Consider the following 22,782-nt stretch of genomic DNA (forward strand, 5'->3'; position numbering starts at 1 on the left):
ACCAAAGACGAGTACCTTGAGGTGAAAAGAGAAATTAAAGCTTCAGAAAATAGCAAAATCCTGGTAATATAAACTTTTTTTTTTTTTTTACTAATTAAGTGCTATGAAAATATAAAACAAATTAGTGAAAATACATAATTACTGAACTTATAAAGAGTGACTATAAGATAAACTAGTGTGATTAGGCCAAAAAGGAAATTAATGTGAAAATCATATCGGAGTCCTGTACCCCGAAGAGGATTGAAGAGGCGTTACCATGAATTTATTTAAAAAGCGGTAAGTGTTACGAAGGGAGTACTGTAGTTGTTTCATGTTAACTTGGCCCAGATTTTCATTTTATTTCACGTACGGTTCTGCTAGAAGAAGACAGGACTAGGGCTCTGCATCCTTTTCATGGGACTTGTTCGTGACTAGGCCTAACAAAATTCTAGTGTCAATCCTTTGCCACAACTGAGGAATCTATGGCGAGGTGGCAGTTTTTGACCAGTTTAGAGTAAAAAGGGTATAATGTATAGGGCTATTTAGACTTGGAAGGCTTGTATTGGGATGTGAAGGAAGGTCAGTTTTATAAGCTAGGCCTTGATAGCACTGTATACCAGCATATTTTTCCTATTTCCTTACATTGGTATTTTTTCTGGTTTCTAAATTATATTATTGGAACGAGTAAAACTGAACAAAATCGTAAGATATTCAGTTGAACTCTTTATATCTGCATTTTTTCTTTCCCTTTTCTTTCTTTATTATATGTTTGGATCGAAAATATATTATTGTGATCAGGTTTTTATTACAGCTTTTTGTTGATAGCTCTGTATAGATCTACTATACATGGATATTTCCCTTTTAGGTTTTTAAATTCTGATAATTTATGAACGAATGAAGTGGACAGTTTCTTTGGGTATTTTTTTTATTGTTCCTCGTAACTGTGTGTATTCTTATCGTGCTTCTAAATGATGTGAAATGTCTTTGATACGCCTTCATCACTGCCTCTACCGGTGTTCTTATGTGGTTTCTAAGCTATGTGAAATATGTGTCTGTATTTGTTTACCATGTCTTTTTGTTTGGTGCCGGTGACCTTTGGTATTACGCTGCCAGGCACAGCTTCTTTAACCCTTTCAGTACGGTGAGGTCTCATTTTAACGCTTTCTCTCCGATGACGTCATTCCCGTGTCATTTGTGCTATTGTTACTGTGGTGCAGGGGAAGGTGGCCTGTACGTGGTGTCATCGATATAGCCAGGCGACTCAACTGCCCGCTTACTCAAACGTCCTTCAGCTACGTCCCTGTCCCCCGAAAGGAGGGTGGTGGGCTGCAGGAGGGGGCAGCTTAAGCCTGCAGTCCACTGGATTCACGTTTCATGTAAGCCTGGGACTGCAACAACTACTGCTTTTATCGTCATACGTTTTTATGCAGTTTGGGGAGACTTGTTGTAGTGAAAGCGTTAAAAACTGTGGTAAGTGTCCCCTTTATAGCGAAGTGCCTCCCCTGAGTAAAAGCATTTTGTGGTAGGAAGACGTCGGCGTAAGAGTTAATGTAGCTGTTATTGATTTTTCAGCAAGAGAGCACCATCGTAGTAGAGGCTTATAAATGCAAGGTCTAATCCCTCCCGTTCACAGAATCTCTTCTAAACTAATATCGTCTGGTGGTGACAGGAGTGAAAATGTCAGTGTTGATTGTATTCGTCGATCTATCTGTCCATCTGCATCTATTTTTGTCTGTCTGTCTGTCTTTCCCATTCCAAGTACGTAATATCTAGTCAGCGAATGCAGAACCGGCGTTATCGTCCGTAGTATGTTATCGGGAATTGGACGTGAATTATGTTTCTCCATAAATTCCACTTTGTTGGTTGGGGTCATTTCTCTCTCTCTCTCTCTCTCTCTCTCTCTCTCTCTCTCTCAAGAATACAACAAAAATCGCAACCAAAACAACATCACACTCCCACAACAGACACCCTCGAAACAGATGCAGTAATATCGGACATTACCGTTAACTAACCGCCCTTGAAAGCGGTTTTAGGCAACGGTTAGAGAGGTGCCAGACGGGCGCTATGGGGGAGATTGTGGTGGTAGTTGTGGTAATTGTGGTTGAAGCGATAGTATGGGAAGTCGAGTGGTGACTGTGTTAGTGATTGTTGTGGCGGTGATGGTTGTATAGTCGGTTTGTTTTTATCTGACAAAAATGGGCTACTTCTTCAACTTGAATATTAAGTCATGAAATCTTGAAAATCGATGAGCAGTAACTTCCACCCGCAGGAAAGAGTGTCCTTGGTTACTAGTGAAATTTACACCCCATTCTGACTACACCTGGCCAGCAACCGAACTGAAAGAGGCAACGGATTTTGGTCAGATGAAGCTAAATGGACTATAGTGGCTGTGGTAGTTGAGTCGTAGGACCTGAAGATGTTAAGTAGGATTCGTGAAAAAATGTGTGTGGTTCTACGCAGGCAGGAACTAAATTGTCGTCAGCCTCAGAATTACACCGTTATTACCTAGCTTTGGCGACCTAATTTCGACTCATTTTCCATTTTTTTTTTTTTTTTTTTTTTTTTTTTTTTTTTTTTAACGGGCGGCTTGGACTCTTTAACCCCTTCACTACGAAGATATGTTGTTATTTTATTGTTTCTAGGTTAATTAAAGGCTTTTTTTTTTAAACCCCTCTAGTTCTTAAAGTTTTTCCTAAGCCGAATGTGTGATAGATAGATTGGTAGAGAGAGAGAGAGAGTCCTCGTAATAAAGGTGTTTAACCGGAATGCCAGCACAACTTCACCTACAGTAATTCCTTGACCCGGTAATGTACAGTGGTAAACTTGCCCGCGTCATAATTACACTTGTTATTATGGAGACCTGCTGGGATCATTTCGACTCATCCCCTTGCATTTTTTTCCCCATGGCACTTGGACATAGCCTATGTGGGTTATATTCTGACTACCGTTGTACTTTATTTTATTTTTTTGTTAGCCCACGGAAGCGCCAAGGCATTTTTTATTTTCACTTTTAACTCCTTTACTGTAGCTTGGGAACATCTTAATCATCATCATTAGTATTATTATTAGTAGTAGTATTAGTATCAGTACTATTGGTGGTAGTAGTAGTAGTAGAAGTAGTAGTAGTGCCACCAGACTGCATTATATTAAGCTTACGAGAGAATTTTCCATGTGGAGGGGTTAGTTTTTAGCCATCATCCTGTCCTAGCTATAATGACAACTACCTTTACGTTATCGGGCTGAAGGGATTGAGCGCTCCCACCTCCAGGGGTTATAAACTTTTCTCGGGTATAGAAGTTTCGTAAAAAATTTTCCGTAGCGGTTTCTTTCTGCACCTTACATAATAGTATCCTCTTATATGGTATTGATGCAAATTGTGTCGGTGTTTCAAAGATAAGTAGATAGATAGATAGGTAGATTGCATTAAAAAAGAGGGTTAAGGTGGGAAAATAAATCGCTAAAGACGAGGTGTTAGGAAGCCATCTGTCACCAAGAATATAATTTACTTTTTCTTTCTTTATTTTTCTTTCATTCTATCTTTCTTCTTATCTGTTTCTTTTTTTTTTTTACAAGGATTTTAAGACTATTTGAGGATTTCTTTCTCATTCTTTTTCTTTCTTTCTCATTCTCTCTTCTTTACTTTCTTTTTTACAACGATATTAAGACTTTCTGAGGATTGTGTCACCTGTTTCATGACGTATCTGGCATTTTAAGGCTTCAGTTTTAGGACCCTTTAAGCCGTAACCTCACTTTTATCGGGACATTACCAAAGTGTTAAAGATTAAAGGTATCAAGCGCTACCTGGATTTTCTTAACGCCTTGAAACGGGTGACTTTTTCTTTTCTCTTTCTCTTCCTTCCTTTACCTTTTCTTTCTTTTTCTTCTTTTCTGTTTTCATTACAGTTTTTGTTTCTCTTCCGTTACCTTTTCTTTCTTTTTCGTCTTTTCTAGTTATATTATTTTCTTTTTCTATTTCCTCCTTTACCTTTTTTTTCTTTTTCTTCTTCTGTTATCATTACCGGTATTTTCTTTTTTTCTTCTTTCCTGTCTTTTTCTTTTCTCCTGCCTTCAGACTTTTATTTGCCTCAGGGGAGACCTCTTGTATTGAAGGGGTAAATGAAAGCTGGGTCTGCTCCTCCACGCAGTTGGAAAAATATATCTCAAGGTGAATATACCGTAGTTTGGGGTTGGGGAATCTGAATTAGGTCTGTTTCTGGGCTACGGTTTGTTGGCAAATTTAGTTAGAAGTACAAAAAAAAAAAAAATAGTTTAATAGGTAGAAGAGCCACTACAAAAAGAATTCTTTCGTCTGATTCTTCCCCCTCACCCCCGACTTCAGAAGCATATTTCAGTTCGTCTCTACCCCCTGTGGGCTCTGGATATAAGGGCAGATTTACACATTCATTGTTATATACCGTATTTTTTGCCCCATTTCATATTATACATTTACGTATAGTCTAGCAACACAGGCTCACGTCGCTCATTAAACTATATAAAATCGTCTGGGAGTGACTCAGGCTTCTGTGACGGCTGATGAAAATGATTTGGAGTTAACTGGGATAAAGTGCTTGGTTCTTGAGTTGCAACTATCATGAGAGGGATAAAATTAATGTTTTGGCCTCAGGCAAGATTTACACCTCCCTCCTATCTCGATAACCCTGATAGCACAACCTAGCAGGCGTCCCCACTACACAGGCTACACATTTGGGGGGTGTAGGTAGAATGAGTGAATTTTGAGTTTACCCACGGATTTGTTTGTTTGGCCTGATGTTAGTATATCCCTAGAAATGCATTAGAATTTGTTTATTACCTGAAATTAGGGATTTGTTTGTAGGTATGAACTAAAAATTCGTGTGTTTGTTAGACCAAAAATGATAGAGTTTGTCCTTTGTGCTATATTAAATTTTTCCTTTGTATTCCTAAGGACTGCCGCTAGAAGTGGTACGCGTTTCTCTTTAAAAATTGATTGTGATTTGAATTTCTCCCTTGAAGGACTTTTGAAATAGATTGCTTTGAGTTTCCCCACTGAACCTCTTTAAAATTTGAGTGCAAGAGATTTTTCTGGCCCAGTTTCGCGCAAGTCAAGCGAAAACGTAAATATCGTAGCAAGCGTTTTATTCTTTTTAACTCCATTTTATGTAATTTTTATGTACTGTGATTTTTGTTTTGTACTTTTTTCTTCTGTATATTTTTCATGTTGGAGGTAATGAAACAGTCGGACATTGGAAACGTTTGGCACACGGGAAGCGGAAACGTAAAGAGCATTTTTTTTTTTTTTTTTTATAGCTAACCCCATTTTCTTTAATTTTCGAGTGAGAGCTAATTACCAGCTGTCTTTACGCGTGGAACTGCTGATGTGGCTGTGTATCCCCCCCCCCCCCGCTCTCTCGCTTTCTCTCTCTCTTGTGTGTGTGTGATGTTAGTGACCACGAGACCGTAGTCCACATCTGTATTGGCTGGCCTACCATCTCGCCTTAAATGTATAATTATATATAAAAGAAGGGTGCGTGAGCTGGGGGGAGGGCAGCGAAATGGCGGGGGACAGGGTGACATGGAGGCGATTTGATTGCGGCCACCCCATACGGGATTATGGCGTCTGGCTGTAGATAGATAGATAGATAGTTATATAGAAACAGCAAAAATCAACACAAAAACATGGACAGGCCTGTATTGTTAGGTCCAGATATATCGAACATGTGGGTAAGGAAACTTTGCTTTTGTGGCGGGATTAAAATTTACCATAAAAACGAGGGTGAAGGGGAGAGAATCCAGAACTATGGTATATCGACTCAAAATTCACGACAGTATTAACCGTCTGAAAATCCGGTTAGCAGTAGCCCCAAAATCTACTAGTCGGAATACAAAAAATAAAGAGCACATAAAAAACAGCTCTTAAACCCAAATTTCAAGACCATATGGGGATCAAGTAAAGCCTCTCCGAACCCTATAACCTGCTTAAAGAAGAATATTAATCTAAAAAATACCAGAATTATATCCCTTTTATTTTCAGCAACCAGTTCCGGATTAAACAACGCCGTTTCTAGCCTTATTCTCCCATCGGAAAAAATAAATAAACAAATAAAATGAAATAAAATGAACAATGAAAAAAACCTACTGACCCAAACTTTCAGACAATATTCACAACGAACAAAGGCGACATGACACACTTTCAATATGTGCCATTGTTGTTCGTGCATTGTCTCAAAAGGACCTAGTCTACCATTATTATTTAGCTGTCGTACGGTACTTCTGTTGGTATACACGGTCCCTTTATTATTTTTATTATTATTATTATTGTAAGTGTCATGGTATTATCACAGTTTGCGACTCGACTACAAAATGAAATAGCGTACTGTCATGTGCATCCTATTTTACGCTGTATATTCCAAACAAGTGAATACTAAGGACTGTTGAGCTTAAAGAGATCGACTAGTAGCGAAAATACCACGATTAACGCCACTTATCTGCGTTATTAAAGCCATTATCACCACTTATATGTTATGAACGCCACTTACCGTCATTAATACCTTTGTTAAATTATCGGCATAAACCCAAATGTTAGTGGTGGTGGTGGTGGTGGTGAGGATGGTGGTGTTGGTGTTGGTGTTGGTGATGATGATGATGATGATGATGATTATGATAAAACCCCCACTTATTATCCATACTTTTAATATAAGTCATTATGTATCTGCACCATTAACAGCAGATCACTATTGGCACCAGAAAAAGGAGTAATTATGGTGCTCCCCGCCCTCACCACACAGACTGTTCGCACCATTTACCCCATCAACACCACCATTTGCACCCCTAACACCCGATGGATTGTTAGCACCTTTATTTTTATTATTATTATTAGCAGTAGTAATAGTTGTAGTAGTAGTAGTAGTATTGTAGTTGCAACCCCAGTCTCAACAGACTCTTAACCCGGTAGACTGCAGGCTGAAGATGCCGTCCTGCCGTCCACCTTCTTCCTTTCGTGGGATAGGGAAGGAGATGAGGGAGACATATAGCCGGGCAGCGAAACAGTTTGGTTATATCTGTGCTACCACGTGAAGGCGTCCCTCTCCAGCACCCTTAACTTACATTATTGTGCACGTCATTAATGCCACCAACACCAGCTATTATGTAGGCTATGCTATTAAAAGCACTGTTTACAATGAAGACTGCTGTTTGCACCGTTAACACTATTGACGCCTTTAAGACCTTTATTTGCACCATTAACACCACCAATAATACCACTATTTACGCAGTTGACACCACTGACACCACACTTGACACCATTAGCACCACTGCTGACCCATTAACACCACTATTGACACCATTAAAAGGATTGGTTTGTATTGCACTCCAGCGTCACCACACTACTATTGCCAGCACTTTACTCTGGCCATTTCTGCCTGGTGGGAAACAACACACGCCCCCACATACATACATGGCATACACGCACACATCCATACGCACATACATACTCTGATACGTACACATATACCCCGATACAGTCACACATAATGTAAACAGGACATTCAGTTTATCTTAATGCCTGTGTGTGTGTGTGTGTGTGTGTGTGTGTGTGTGTGTGTGTGTGTGTTAAAAAAAGCCTTTGCTCTCAATATTTTCCTTTTGACTACCTCGCAGGATCAACACAAACCCGCCCATATCTGCATCTAGCAATTTTCATAATCATTATCATCATCACATTCACCACCACCACCATGTTCCTCCTCCTCCTCCTCCTCCTCCTCCTCATCATCATCATCATCATCATCATCATCATCACCATCATCATCATCATCATCATCATCATCACCTCATCATCATCATCATCACCACCCCTTCACCTCTTCCTACTAACCAAGGCCTCGTCCTCTTGTCGTGCAGGGTGTGTGAGATGGACCTGTCGACGGCGATGGAGGAGGCGGCTCGGGCCTGTTCCTACTTCTTCAACAACCGCTTCGAGGAGGCCAGGGCGCTGATGAAGCCCTGGTGAGTGTACCTGGGGGTGCAGGGGGAGCAGTTGGTGGGGGGATGAATAGGTGCATGCCTGGCTACGCTAGATGGTGTGTGTGTGTGTGTGTGTGTGTGTGTGTGTGTGTGTGTGTACCGGTAGAGAGAGAGAGAGAGATTATTTTCAATTAGGACGCGCGTGCACGCACGCACAGGGGGGGGGAAGAGGTTGGCAGCCTTGCATGGTATTTTGGTTAAAATTCGCAGAATACAGCATCACCATTCCTCTCTCTCTCTCTCTCTCTCTCTCTCTCTCTCTCTCTCTCTCTCTCTTATATTACCTTCCTTCTGTTTCTTTCCATTTTCATACTCCCTCCTTTCTCATTTTTTTCTTCCTCATTATTTCCTCTTGAGAGTGGAAGTGAGATAACTGCACTTAGTCGTTATTAGTTTCTTTTTCATCCGTCTCTTCTGTCATTTATTTTACCAGCTTTCTTTATACTTTCCATTTTTTCCTTTCCATACAGTATATTCTCATTCCTTTATTTGCTCCAGCCTGCCTCTCCGTTTCTTCCCACTTACATTCTTGGCTTCTCTTCGGTTTCCCTCCTTTCCCTCCCACGCAGTTTTTGTCATTATATCTTTTCTTGCTGTGTTTCCCATTCTTTTATCGTTTTCCCTTGCTTTCATTCTTCTTTGTTTTCTTGTCTCCTTCCTTGCTTCCTCTCCTTCATTCGAATTTTTCTTCCTTGTTTGGTTCTTCCCTCTCCACTCCATCCTTCCTACAGTACATTCCCATTTCCCCATTTCCTTTCCACTCCCTTCCTTCCTTCCTCCCTTCGTTTCTTGCCCTCTCTCTGCCTTAAACCCCACTGATTTCCTCCCTCTCTCCCTTCCTTCTCCTCCTCCTGCCATGATTCTATACTTTTTCCTTCACTTCCCAGATTCTAACTTCCTCCATAACCTTCTGGTCACCATCCATTCATTTCAACTTGTCTCATTTTTCTCTCCCTCCCTCCCTCCCTTCCTCCCTCCCTCTGTGGCTCCTGTCATCTCTCTCACCCTCCATTATTTTTCCCCTTTCCGTCTTCCAGCCCCCCGCCCCCCCATGCTCTCTCTCTCTCTCTCTCTCTCTCTCTCTCTCTCGAGCTATTAAGGCTTTCTCCCTCCTTCCCTTTCCTTACTCTCCTCTTGCTTTCCACCGTCTCTTCTTTCCCTTCTTCTTTTCTTTTTACTTAACTTTAAGGATTCCCTCCCTCTCTTCCCCATTTTCCCACCCTTCCTCCCTTCCAGCTGTTTTCCCTCCCTTCTTCCTTCCTTTGTGCTCAAAATAAAGAAGACTGACATTCTTTGTTTAATATTTCCATCTCCCACCCTTTTCCTTCTTTCTGTCCCTCCCTTCCTCCCTCCCTCATTTCTTTCTTTCTTCCTTCCTTCCTTCCCTCCTTCCTCCCACCCTTCCTCCCTTCCTTCCTTCTTCCTCCCTCCCTTCCTTCCTTCCTTCCTTTCTTTCTTTCTTTCTTGCTTTCTTTCTTCCTTCCTTCCTTTCTTTCTTTCCTTCTTGCTTTCTTTCTTCCTTCCTTCCTTCCTTCCAGTATTATGCAGTGACACCCAAGACTGGCAGCCTTTGTTTAATCCCCGTCTCTTAAAATGCCTGGCGTGACCCGCTATGCAATCCCGCTTAATTAAAACCAGCTTATGGAAAGGTACAGTAAGTTATAATAGGCAGGTGCTAAGAGCAGATTAAAATAGATGAGGATTAAAGATAGAAGGAGTGGATTAATGATGGTGAATTTACCGAATGAAAAGTAACTAAAATTATCAGAGGCAGTTGCTAAGATAGAGCAGAATAGGATAAATGAGGATTAAAAGAAGGATTCAAGATAAAGGAAGTGAATTAGTTTTTAAGATGGAGGATGGAGGGTTGAGGTAGTGGGTTGAAAGATTGTGAATTACGTAGAGGGAATTAAACCTGTGGGAAGTAAAGCATCACATTTAGTCTGTGTGGCAGAGTCAGGATTCCAAGGGCTTGAATAGGGAGTGAATGAGTGTCTGGCCAGTTTCAGTGCACTTGCTGACGATTATTCTCCCTAGCGTGCTCTTTTTTCCCCACCCTCATCATTTGTTTTTTCCTTACCTCACCCCAACCTTACATTAAAAAAAAAAAAATGGGATGATGATGATGATGATGATGATGTACCCTCCCTCCGACACAGGGCACACAAGAGTATGTACCACGGGTTAGGGTACGGCACCTTCATGTACCTGCAAGCCATCATGACCTTCGAGCCTGTGAGTATGAAGTACCATCGCCCCTTCACTACAACCATTTGTACTTTGGGTTTATTCTCCTTACCTCCAGACGATTTTATTCATCTTTAGTAATTGTTGCCATCCTGAACATGGTAGACGATTTTATTCATCTTTAGTAATTGTTGCCATCCTGAACATGGTACAATCATATAAGTGAGGTACTGTAGGAGTTTAGAACTCTCTCTACATACGAATGCTACTTGCAGATTAACTTCATAGGTAGTGATGGAACTTTACTAGGTGAGTTTTCTTTGATTTACTAAGGACATAATTGCAAAACTGGCTACTTTGAATGAGTAGTGCATGTATTCATTTTTTTTTTTCCCCGACTCTAGACTATTATATTCAGCTTAGGAGAGTGTGCTCGAGGTAGAGGAGGGGAGTTTCTGTATTCATCCCAGCAAATTTACTGCTTCCAAAATCAACTTCATCACCTGGACATAACACGAAAAAAAAAAAAAAAAAAAAAAAAAAATCACTTGAAGGCATTTATGGAAATTGTTTCTAACCTCTTCACTGCAAGAAGTTCCTCCAAAGTAAATTCAAGTTCAAATTCAAATACTTTATTTCCATAAAATATGGTTATTCTTACAAATCGGTATACAAAGTCACAGACAAAAATAGTCATGTCATATTCGATACATGATAATATCAACTACAAATCACTTAAAATTAACTCCCTAAGTTTAGATCTGAAAACATGTAAGCTTCCGGAATGAGTGATATCAGTAGACATATATACAAATAAAAAAAAGAAGGCAGCAAGAGTAAAGTAAAAGTAATCTTAGTGAAAGGTTCAGTACTTACTAGTATTAGTCATTGTTCACTGATATTCTTGTGTGTACAAATAAAAGAGTACCGTACGAGGGTTGAGTCCGTCTTTCTGTTATGTAGCCCTTATTTGAATTTGAATTTCCCTTGAATGTTGCCTTAATGGAAACAGTACTACAGGGAGCACACAGTCCAAGGAGTTGTTTTACTTGGATATATGATTATTATTATTATAGATAGTTACCTTATTAGTAGTATATCCATGTGACTTACCGGTATTTTGAAATTTTAATCGTGTTGCAGGTATTATTATTATTATTATTATTATTATTATTATTATTTTTATTATTATTATTATCATCATCCTCCCTTCTCATGCAGAAAGACATTGAGGTGGCCATAGAAGCGTTAAAACGGAGCGTGGAAGTGTGCAGTCGGTTCCGTCGAAAGAATACCATTGGGGAGTCCCTGGGGAAGATGGTAAAAAAACCAGACTACAACTCATTTACTAAGGGTATGAACCATCTCCGTTTTGTTACTTTGGGGGGTGGGGTGGGAGTCTTGTAGTTCTTGTTGTAGAGCAATTTTTATGCCGTTAATTTTTGAGTGGTTGGTGTGAGTGGTAATGAGAGTAAGTGGTGCTGAGTGAAGTACAGATATGTACTGTGTTCCACAATGTACTGTGCTGTGGGTGAGGTGTAAGGGTCTGTCTGGACACACACACACACACACACACACGTGTACCCGCATCTGTGAGTACAGCACAGCGCAGTTTCCACACTTGCATCTGAGGTACTTGTAGTGGTGGTAGTTACTATGTTGATTTATTTATTATTAAGTACACAAGTGTGATGATACAAAATATTTGTATGGTATGTACAGCAGGCATTCATCAGTAACTTACAATTTCAGACAAACCCCAGTATTGTTGATACTTGTAAGTTGGTTCTCAACTTCCTATCATGGAGTGCGGTAGCATTCTGTAAGTAGGGATGACGCAGGTTAAGAGTGGCGCTGTCTCTTATAGGGTATAGGATCATTTGCGGGAAAACGGTCGAGGTATAGGATCATTTTGCGGTAAAACGGCCGCAGAGCTTGGTTCTAAGCATATGAACTAAATGATCTTCACTATTCAAGTGCAAAATTACTTGCAGAGTTTTGCTGGCCTTTGTAGGAGTCGCAAAATTGAACTGCAGAAATATCAATTTTCTTTCTTCTTCATCAGTCCTAACTCCAAAACAAAAAGGCGACTTGTCAAGTGTAGATGTTTCTTTTCGTGTTTAGAAAGGTATTCAGGCTACGGTTCGCGAGTCATGACCTGAAAACCTCATTGCGGTGACCCTTAAGTACGCTATACGCCATTTTGCACAATATTGGTTAGCTACAGGTTGCGTACAGTTAAAGAATGCACAAAAACACTTCTTTTCACGGGAAGGCACCCTCTTAATAAGCTATGCATGTAACAGTCCAGATCTAACTTTTGTTTTTTGGATAACAAAAAAATCGTAAAGTAGAAAACAAAAATTTTCTAAATGATTGTTAAGAAGTAGGAATGGCAAAGGTGCACAGATAAGAGATAAAAATGGCACAGAACAAGAGAGCATTCAGTATGGGAGGAGATTTGGATACATACCCATAATTACATAACACACTTTAGCCACAAACTTGTAGCTGGTGGAATGTAGTAATGGGTATAAGCCTCCAAATCTCCTCCCATCCTGAATGCTGTCTTGTTTCTGTGCTTTTTTCATCTCTTATCTGCACATTTGTCCTTCCTACTTGTTAACAATCATTTTAGAGGAAAATTTTTGTTTTCTAGTGTATAAGTACTGTATACTATATTTATCAATGTTATGTGATGTTGTCAGTGTGCAACTAAGTAAACACCAATCAGGGAATTGCTAGTGTTGCAATATGCCATAAAAAAATAAGTTTAGACAATAGTTTTGAAGATTTTTTGTTTGAATGAAAGAGATATTAAGTGGTAAAAATGATCAAGTGGAATTGCATATTTTGTTCTAACATGAAAAATAAAGACTAGGAATATATATCAATACATGAATCTTTGTTCTTCAGTTTAGATTTTAGTAATGGTGGTTAGCTAGAGCTTGCTAAACCCAACAGTAGAAAATATTATTATATACTGTAATGCAATATGATATAGAATGAAAAACAAGAATCGAAAATAGAAGAATTGGAGCTTATTTCTTTAATATAAGTGAACAGCTGTTGCATGTTGCTATGTAAAATAAATGGAAATTTAAAAATTGGTTTGACGGACGGGTATGGAATCTTGTGAAAAAGTTGGCTATACTTTTCTTGAGCCCAGGGCTAACCATGCCAATGACTGTGTGTGTGTGTGTGTGTGTGTGTGTGTGTGTGTGCGAGGGAGAATATTGAGTATGTGGAAATAATTTATGTTACTTTTATACAATACAGCAGTACAGTACTGTATGGTGTTCATTCAGCTGTTACAAGTTGGGACATAATTATGAATTTGGTAGTACGGTACTGTATATAGCATCGTAGTTTACTATGTGTACAATAATTACAGTTGCCTAATTTTGATACTGATTTTTTATTTATAATACAAGAGCCGTCCATTTGTGCTGGTTTGCCAGAATAATGAGCTGAGTGATATGTGAAGACAGTGATAATGGTGATGTAACTCTGTTTCTTTTCATTCCAACAGAGGAGATCCATGCAGAACTGTGCTATGCTGAGTGTCTGCTATTGCGGGCAGTCCTTACATTCATGGAAGACGAGACTCTTATTAGCTTTCTCAAGGGCGGCATGAAGATCAGGGCTTGCTACCAGTCATACAAGTGAGTTTTGTCATTTCACAAACAACTGTATCTGTACTTGTACTTTTGTGGTGTGAACTGTATGATAGTTAGCCTATAGGAGTGCCATAGTTAAATTGGAGTTGGAAGTTGGGGCTAGCTACCTGTCACAGGAGAAAGAGTCATGGTGGAAAACATGGGGTGATTGCCATGGTCGAGTGAAAGAGTTGGTACACTATGGATCTAGTGAAGGATAGGTAGTAGTTGACTTGTTTGGTATGCTGGAGAGAGGTGTTAATTTGTTGGCTATTTCTTGCACAGTGGTGAAATTTGGTGGATGAGTAATTGCTTAGTCCATAGGTTAATTAGTTATCAACAAACGGTCTGTACCTGCAGCAATAGAATTAGCAGAGTGACTCTTTTGTAAAAAGATGAAGCACTGTGGGTAAGGTGTACAGTATGCTTGTGGAGGTGAGTTAAAATTTGTAAAACTCAAATGGTGGCAGAAAGGATTTATGGCTCATTTTATTGGATGATGTCCTGGTAGCTGTAGGTGGTTCTGATTTTATGCTTTTGTATTACTGAGCCTTAACACAGCCTTTCCTGTTTATTAGTGGTAATATGGTGAGAGTGGTGGTGATGAAAAACTGCTTCTAAATACCTGTATGGAACACTGTGCCAGTATTTACGTTCTTTTGTTATTAGTTCATCTTACTAATTACATTGTTCTGTGAATTTCAGCATTATTAAAGTCAGTAAAGTTTTCTTCATGTCATGCATTTCTGTTGCTCTTGGTTTTGGATGCTTTTTACTAGTGCACTGTAAATGTTTTACTTTTCTTTATACTAACAGAGAGTGCTGGCACATTCTTGAGAGTCGTGACTGGAGCAATGACCCAGATAAAATGCACTTTGAGTCTGGTGTTCGCATGGGTGTTGGGGCTTTTAACCTGGTGAGTGGTTGAGCTTATGTTTAATTCATTCAGTGTAGTGCTACTGTGTTTATATAGTTTTGTTATCAGCAGATGGCTGTACTCAGTTTTGGACTGACCTCTAATGGCAGTGTGGTAAAGTTGTTTTTGAATCATTACAAGTGGTCTCTGAAGCCATAAGAAGAATGGCAGTAACAAAAACTGAATGACGAAGATGTCAGTGTAAGTAGAAGATTAGTCATGGAGGGGACACCATTACCTCCTGGATCATTCATTGTGGTGTATAATTGTACCGAATATTTGTTTCTATAGTTTGTAGGGTTATGCTGATAGTGTTTGCTCTTGTTACAGATGATCTCACAACTACCACAGAAAATACTCAAGTTGTTAGAATTTGTTGGCTTCTCTGGGAAAAGGGTGAGTACTGTGAACTGCAGTGTGCTCGTGACACCAGTACATTACTGTATATTGTAGGTGACAGTAGTCCTCATTATAGCCTATGCCTCCATTTCTATTTTTTTTTTTTTTTTAGGTTATTTATTGTTTGAAAAATTTTCAATTAAGTTTCTATTAATTGCCAAAAAATTGCTTAAAAGTTCAGTTGCTGTCTGTAAATGTAGTATAATCCCTTTGTTCCAATGATGTATTTTTTCCTTTCACTCATGATGCACCTTCTAGTGATTTTATTCATCTTAGGAGACACTTTTCTAACAAGAGTAAATAGACATAACCCTCTTTCACCTTTTCATTTCTATAGATGTGTCAACAGTTGAATAAAATTTGGAGGTAGCAAGAACAAAATATGAAAGTACATCATCAGAGTGAAGGGTTAAGGTATTGATTGCAAGGGAAAACTTATGATATTTTGGACATACCTTGAACTTATGATGAGGAAACAGGAATTCCTTGTTATATGTTACATTTTTATTTATTTTCTGTTAACCCCTTTACAAGGGTGCTGTTTTTTGCATTATGTTTGTCATCTCCAGGTAATATTATTTGGCTTATGTGGGACTTCTCTAATGGATGGGGTTAGATGCCCCATTAAGCTGAATAAAATCCTTCAGTACCAGCAGAAGTATAATTAAAGCATGTCACTGCACTGAAGACGGTATATCCAAAGTAAATAACAAAAAAGAATGCCAGTTTTAGTTCCGTTTGATACTTATTAACACCTTCAGAATAAGGATAAATTTTCACACCAATCAAGCTGCCACCAGATATATTTGGCCAGCACTGGGAGGATCTGTTGCTGTAGTGGTATTAATGGAGTCTGTATCTAACCCCTCCAGTTCCAAAAGTCTCCCCTGTGTTCTGGAGATAGCATGGTGGAAATAGAAAAAAAACTTGGTAATTAAGAGAAGTAAGCATGTCAGTTACCCCTTTTCTACAGTACTAATTGTTAAGAAAAAACTGTGTTGCTTTGAAACACATCTCTAGCTTATAATGAGGACTGTCTGTATATTGTAATTTTGTAAAAATTAATAATTGTTATACACTTGATATATTAGTAGTAGTTGAGTTTACCACTAAAAATGGGAAACAGTTGATCGATGTTTTAAAATCACCTCTCACTGAATGTTTTAGTGTGAATTTAATGAGCTTAGTTCTTGAAAATGTTGTGTGTTTTAATTCACGTGCATAATTTAATAGTGCATTGTCAGAGTTTATGTAACTGTAGTTTGTCTTTGGGGTGAAATATCATCTTGTCGTACTGATATCATGGCGTGCATAATGTCTGGTCTTCCCCCTGCCATGTGTTGCATTCAGTCAAACCAGGTAAGAGATCAAAAGGTAAATAGGATTTTTTAGTAACTTTGGACTAGCCTGTGTTATGTGTTAGTGGTAGTTGAGTCATTGTGTTACTATCTTGATGTTTTGGGGCTTTCTAGCACCTCTTAGTAGTGATTTATTATGTATATTACAGTATTCTTATATATCTTTGTTGTATCATGTTAAAGTTGCATAAAATAGCTTTATATTCTTCTGTATCCTATTTATATAACATAAGCACAAAAAATTCTTTAATATACTGGATGTAGGAATAAACTGGTAAGGAAGAGGTACTAGAGAGTCTCCTGAGCCATTTAAAATATGTGTCTCTGTCAGCTTCTGCTTGGTGGTGATGGTAATATTAGATGTGTAGTCACTGTCTGTGTTGCAAATGTTGTGATAGTCTGACTAGTTTGCACTGTACTTACACTTATATGAGCAAAACAGTTTAATTATTTCTTCAACACTGCACTGTAAGAATATGCACAGTTACTGTCATATGATGTACTTGGTAATCTTCTGTAAATTCTGCCTCTCGTGTCTTTTATGTTCGTCCTTGATGCATCACGTCACGTCACATCACAGTATCGTATGTGGACAGAAAAATGTACCAGGCCCCTCTCAGTTTAGGAAGGTTAGGCACCAGAGAAGAGTGAGAAGTTGAAGTGATGGAATATTAGGGGAACTGATGTCTTAACAGTTGGGAATAAAGTTTGTCTAATGTTTCATCTCTCTGTTTCCTCTGCTGGTTAGTATTCTTTAAGTTGAGAGAGAAGACTTTTTTTTTTTTTTTCCGTAGATCATTCTCTTTCTTATGATATGTTAAGGAAGAAAAGTGAAAAGTATTGAATGTCTTATGCATGAAGTAGATGCAGTGCCACGGGAGAAGAATTTTTGTTTTTTACTGCATTCCAAATGCGGTTGGTGTAATAGCACTGAATATTAATTTGATGAATATTAACATTCACATTGAGACTAACGTGCTTTCAACCAAGTGCGGTCTACTTCTGAAGGCAGGCCTATTCCCATATGATTACAGATCAGAGTTTTGCAGTCTGCATTATGCAAAATATTTTTCACATATAATTTACAAAAAAGACAATTTTGTGCTTAATTGGAGGGGAAAAAAAAATTTACTTGGTAAAATTGCCTGGTAGTGTTTTTATTTCCTTGTCTTCAGTGGGACATGGTATCTTCAGAATCTGCGATTTATGTGGAAAATATTTGATGTCTCTGGTGCTTCGTGTTTGTCTCCTTTTGTTATGTGTTGCACTGTTTGTATTCACTTCATGCATGTGGTCAGGGTTGACACTAGTCCAGCTGTTGAATACTGGTTATCTGAAGATAGTTTATTGGAAAAGGAGGGAACCCTAATGGTCTTGTTTTATACTGTACTGTACATTGAACCAACTTATACAGTATGAATTTACTCACATTTGTCCACAGAATTGTGAATCATCACTTGAAACCTGTTTAGTCAGTAAGAATAAAAATAATTTATGTAGTTAGGAACTCTTTCTTATAGCAAGTCTCTAAATCTGAGGCATCAGAAGGTGATGAATTTGGAATGAGTAAGTTAACTGGTTCACTTCACTTCTGTGCTGTGAAAATCTTATGTGTACAGTGTCAAGTGAAGATTTAAGGTGCTGTTAACACCATACTTAGAAGGACAGTAGGTTTTCATCATGCAGAAGATTGCATGGATGATTTGAGAAATTGAGGCCAGAATTCTTATGTAATTTTCTGAGTTATTGTAAGGAGAATACATGTACAGTACAGTATATAGTGTTACTGTAAGTTGTACTCCTTGGATTGTCATTGCAGCTTGTACTGTGACTGTTGTTATAGTTTTTTTATGGTTGGGATGGTCCATATGGTGTATGTTTTTGATTGTTCTAAAAATGAAACTAGATTTGTATGTACAGTTAATTTCCATTTTTGTGGAATACTGTGTCACCAAGAAAAGATCTTTTTACAGAATGAAAATGACCACCAATACTGATGATAATTTTGCTTATCATTGGTGAACTTTCATACTAAAACATTGGATTTTATGTAGGTAGAACACAAGTTCTCTGGGGGATTAAAATACAAATATTTTCATTGGCTGCTGCAGTAATGATATGTCATTATGTTTTATATACAGTAACTTTCAGTATGTTTTATCCCTTTATCCTGAAATTATTACTTACCAGAAATGATAAAAAGGCCATTAATTTTAATGGTTCCATGGCTAAGGTCCATAGCATCGATGAAGTCAGTGTGGTTTCGTTGATAATTGTCAGGGTAGTGTTCTTTAATTTATTTTTCAATAAAATGTCCAAGGAATGAACTGCACAAATCCATTCCACAAAAGTGGAGTTTCACTGCAACTGTCTTGAGCATGATGGTGTAGGGAGCTCTGTCACTTATGCTTTTTTATTTCACAGATGTCATATGGTCCCCCTCCCCTCCCCCTTTTTGTAATTGGTGTGCGTGATTTTTTTCATTCAGACTATATGAAACTGTAATGCGTTTGTACAGAGTGTTTACTCATGTATCATCTATGTTGTTTTTGTGTATTTTTTCATGTTTTACTTAAGTTGTGATATAACCTCAACAGCCTCATCTCAACTGCATAAGAGCAGTGGAGATGGGGCTGTTAAGGAATGTGTGTGGAGAGTGGATAGGATAAGAAACTGTGATTTGTGAAGGATGTAAAGTAATGAAATCTTGGACACTAGACTTGAAGAGTGTGTGCTTCGATGGTATGGTCATGTGCAGAGAACGGGTGTGAATAGAGTGGTGGAAAAGGTGTATCTGAGTGAGTTTGAAGGGGGGAGGAAGTATGGAAGGCCAAGAAGAAGGTACAGTACATAGATTTGGTAAATTGGTATATGAGAAAGGTATGGAAGCAGATGAGGCTAGGGGCCTGGCAAGGAATCAGGTTAGCTGGATAGCTTTTGTACAGGGGAGTGTACAACCAGGATATGGCACCCTGTTTTATCTTGATGGTTATTAGATTGACGCCGTTGGATAGACGAATGTAAAGCTACGTGTGGAAAAAGATTTCATGTGTCAGGTGGAGGCAGAATTCTGGGGGCTTGAATGGTGAGTGTATGGGAATGTGGTTCATTCAGTTGGGCAAACTTTGCTTAGTATTTAATTCTGTTATGTTTTTTGTGGCTGTCTAGACCCTCCCTCACCCCACCCTCAAGTGGGAAGGGAGGTCTGGATGATGATGATGGATAAAGCATGTACAGAGAAGTTCATGACAAGCCCCCCCCCTTCCCCCCCCCCAATGGAGTAACTTTCTGACCAGCATATGTGACGTGGATCTCAGGGTGGGGTGGGGGATATGCAGATGATTATAACTGTGAGGTTTAAGCCAGGATTGTGAAGGCCTGAATGATATTTGGATGATTGTGTTGCCCATTTCTCTGGGCATGATGTTGATAAGTCTTCTTATTAGTTTGCTTTCTCTTTCTTTACCGGCTCCTACTTCACCTCAGTATTATAGACATGAATAAGGGTTTGGATGATGGTAATGAAAATGTAAATTATGTACAGTATGTCTTCTGTAGGTGACAAAATCCGTTTTTTTATAGCCTGGGCGTTTTGATTGCTGTAGGAAACTCATGCATTATCCTGGTTAATTTATATTGTACGTGATGGATGGTAAATTTATGAAGATTATTATAGGCTTTTGTGTGGTAGGTGGGGGCGCTCACCATCCACTCAATCGATGTAGTGCTGCTCTCAGGTGTCTGCCCTTTCGTCTCCTCCATCCTTCTCTCCATCCATCCTCTTCTGTCTTTCTTTCCATCATTCTTTCCTCTTTCTTCTGCCTGCGGGTGACTTTACACTGCCTCTTGTGTCTTTCTTTCCTTCATTCTTTCCTCTTCCTTCTGCCTGTGGGTGACTGTACACTGAGTGACAAGCCAAATGGTTTCCTGTACACCAGGAAACCATTTACTGCTCTGGGTGGTAACCATATAACCAAATTTTGGCGCCTGGTGGTTTAGTGGGTAACAATGGTGCTTCAGTCGGATTGAGCTGGTGAAGGTTTACAGTATATCCAAGGGGTGGTTGGGGTTTATTGCTCATGTAATGCCATTCAGGGATGAGTGAGGCTGGTAACACTCATCTTAAATGCCAGGACCAACTTGCCTAGCCCCGGGCTTCTATGCTCCTCATGGGGCACCATAGGATTGGATGATGGATGGATGGATGGCTTATAGGCTTCTCTTTTACAGCACGTACTTACTGTGCATTGCATTGTCCTCTTACAATGCAGGTTAATATGACAGTACCTAATTGACTGATCGTCATAGAAGATCACAGTATCATTTGGAGGAGAGAGGTGTGGTCCTCTTTGTAATTTTTTAACCCAGGGATTACGAGCCACAGCTCAGGCTGGGTAGCGTTGCATTGCGAGCCACAGCTCAGGCTGTGCTGACCATGCATCACCGTTAACCCGTGGATTGCGAGCTACAGCTCAGGCTGTGTTGGCCATGCATCACCGCTAACTACTCCATCCCTACTCAAACTAATGTATGGCGCTACGCAAAGACGGAGAGAGGGTAATTTCTTTTCACTAGATTGTGCCCTGGATGTTTATCTTAAGGTTTATAAAAAAAAAAAAAAAAAAAAGTACGGGGTGGGATAAAAAAAAAAAAGGTAATTGTGCAATTCATGGGTTAAGCATCTCTGCTGTCATAATTGTTGTGTGTGGGACATACATTCATTTAACATTTTTATTTACTTTGACTGACCTAAATTACCATCCCATAAAATCACAAACACCTGGCAGCCTCTATATAGTTCTGTGTAATTACTCTGTCCTATAGTAGTTCAGTTGTAATAAAGGTGTACAATATGCCAATGTTTGTAAAATAACAGTGGCTGCATATTATTGTTCATTTTCTGTGGGTTAGATACTGAGATTTAGTGGAGTATTTCAGGCAGGATATTGATGATCCAAAATTGTAATTCATATGCCATATTGTTTTACATTGCCCATGAAACTGCTTCTGCAAAGTGAGAAAAGTAATAGTAGTATGAAATGTGCAGTACAATATGTATACATACTGTATTTATATTTTTTTATCATGCTTGCTTTAAGAATTTAGACCATATATACTTACAGCTGTATGTTATTTGTATAGTAATTCATTAGAAATAGCTTCACCTTGTGATATTAACTACGTGTATACTATTAACTGGTTTATAATATTTACGCTTATGGTGGAATTTCTATAAATCACTCATCGTAGTCATAGGTTTGCCCGTATCATGTAATATATTTGTACAGTGCAGGCAGCAAGACTGCAGTGCATTACATTTGCAGCATATCTTGCATCCCTTGCTCTTCAGTAATCGCTCAAAAAAAGTTGTATTTTCTTGTCATTCCATATCCTTATTTAATATACTGCCATTTTTTGCTTTAACTAGATTTCAAACTGGACACCCATTTTTCTCTTAATTTACCTATCAGCAAGATGGATTGAAGTTAGAATGCATTTACTAATTTTCTAGCAGTGGAGAATTCATGAAGTTCCTGAAGTCAGTAGGAATCTTGACATTTGTAAGGGTTGCATTTTCCCCACAATATTTAATTTGTCCATGTTGTGATGCATTGCCACTACCACACAGGAACTGGGTCTTGGTGAGCTGGAGCGGGGTTTCCGACTAGAGGGGTCACTGCGAAGGGTGCTGTGTGCTCTGGCTCTCCTTGGTTACCACCTCATAGCAACATACGTCCTTGGCACCTCAGAGGGAGACCTAGTTTTGGCTGAAACCATTGTTAATGACCACTTGAAGGTTAGTTGATTGTCTGATGACTTATTCTTATAATAGTATTTTTAAAGAGAAAATATGGACTGATAAAAATTATCATCAGCAGCAACACTGTCAGTAGTATTACAGGATATAATGATCATCATCATACTTTTGATGTTACTCTACCAGGAACTTGTAAGCAGTCAGTTATCATCATCAGCAGCTTTGTAATCATAAAGTTTCATTTTCTCTCTTTTGATGGTGAAATTCTGAGAATAGCTCTTTTATCTCTGAGGATATGAACCATGAAAGAAATAAACCCCAGCTGTTCTTGTAATGCCTTCCTGTACTGTACCAGGTACAAGGATGCATACAACACAGGTGCAGGATAGTGGGAGTTCCACATCCTTCTATATTATGTACAAAGAGTGGGAGATGTAGTTTTTTTTAGGGCAGAAAGGGAGTGTTTGAGTAATGCAGTATATATTCTTTTTTACTTCATAAAGTTGAAGCTCCTGTCTCCAGCTT

The 22,782-nt window shown here is 38.9% G+C and overlaps 1 protein-coding gene across 1 annotated transcript in view; it reads left to right on the top strand.

Moving 5' to 3' along the window:
• The first annotated feature begins 217 nt into the window (after positions 1–217).
• Positions 218–22,782, top strand: part of LOC145416765 (tetratricopeptide repeat protein 39B-like) — a 33,225-nt gene continuing 10,660 nt past the window's right edge. The window contains exons 1-9 of the mRNA XM_080285688.1: positions 218–276; positions 7,858–7,962; positions 10,140–10,215; positions 11,389–11,521; positions 13,700–13,832; positions 14,643–14,742; positions 15,073–15,138; positions 16,492–16,515; positions 22,129–22,296. Coding sequence (XP_080141814.1) covers positions 257–276; positions 7,858–7,962; positions 10,140–10,215; positions 11,389–11,521; positions 13,700–13,832; positions 14,643–14,742; positions 15,073–15,138; positions 16,492–16,515; positions 22,129–22,296 — 825 coding nt within the window. The 5' untranslated portion in view covers positions 218–256. The remainder of the gene's footprint in view (positions 277–7,857; positions 7,963–10,139; positions 10,216–11,388; positions 11,522–13,699; positions 13,833–14,642; positions 14,743–15,072; positions 15,139–16,491; positions 16,516–22,128; positions 22,297–22,782) is intronic.

The sequence above is a fragment of the Coenobita brevimanus genome, chromosome 107, assembly GCF_032717465.1.
Source record: "Coenobita brevimanus isolate Jiangsu-jjx chromosome 107, ASM3271746v2, whole genome shotgun sequence".
Classification (NCBI taxonomy): domain Eukaryota; kingdom Metazoa; phylum Arthropoda; class Malacostraca; order Decapoda; family Coenobitidae; genus Coenobita; species Coenobita brevimanus.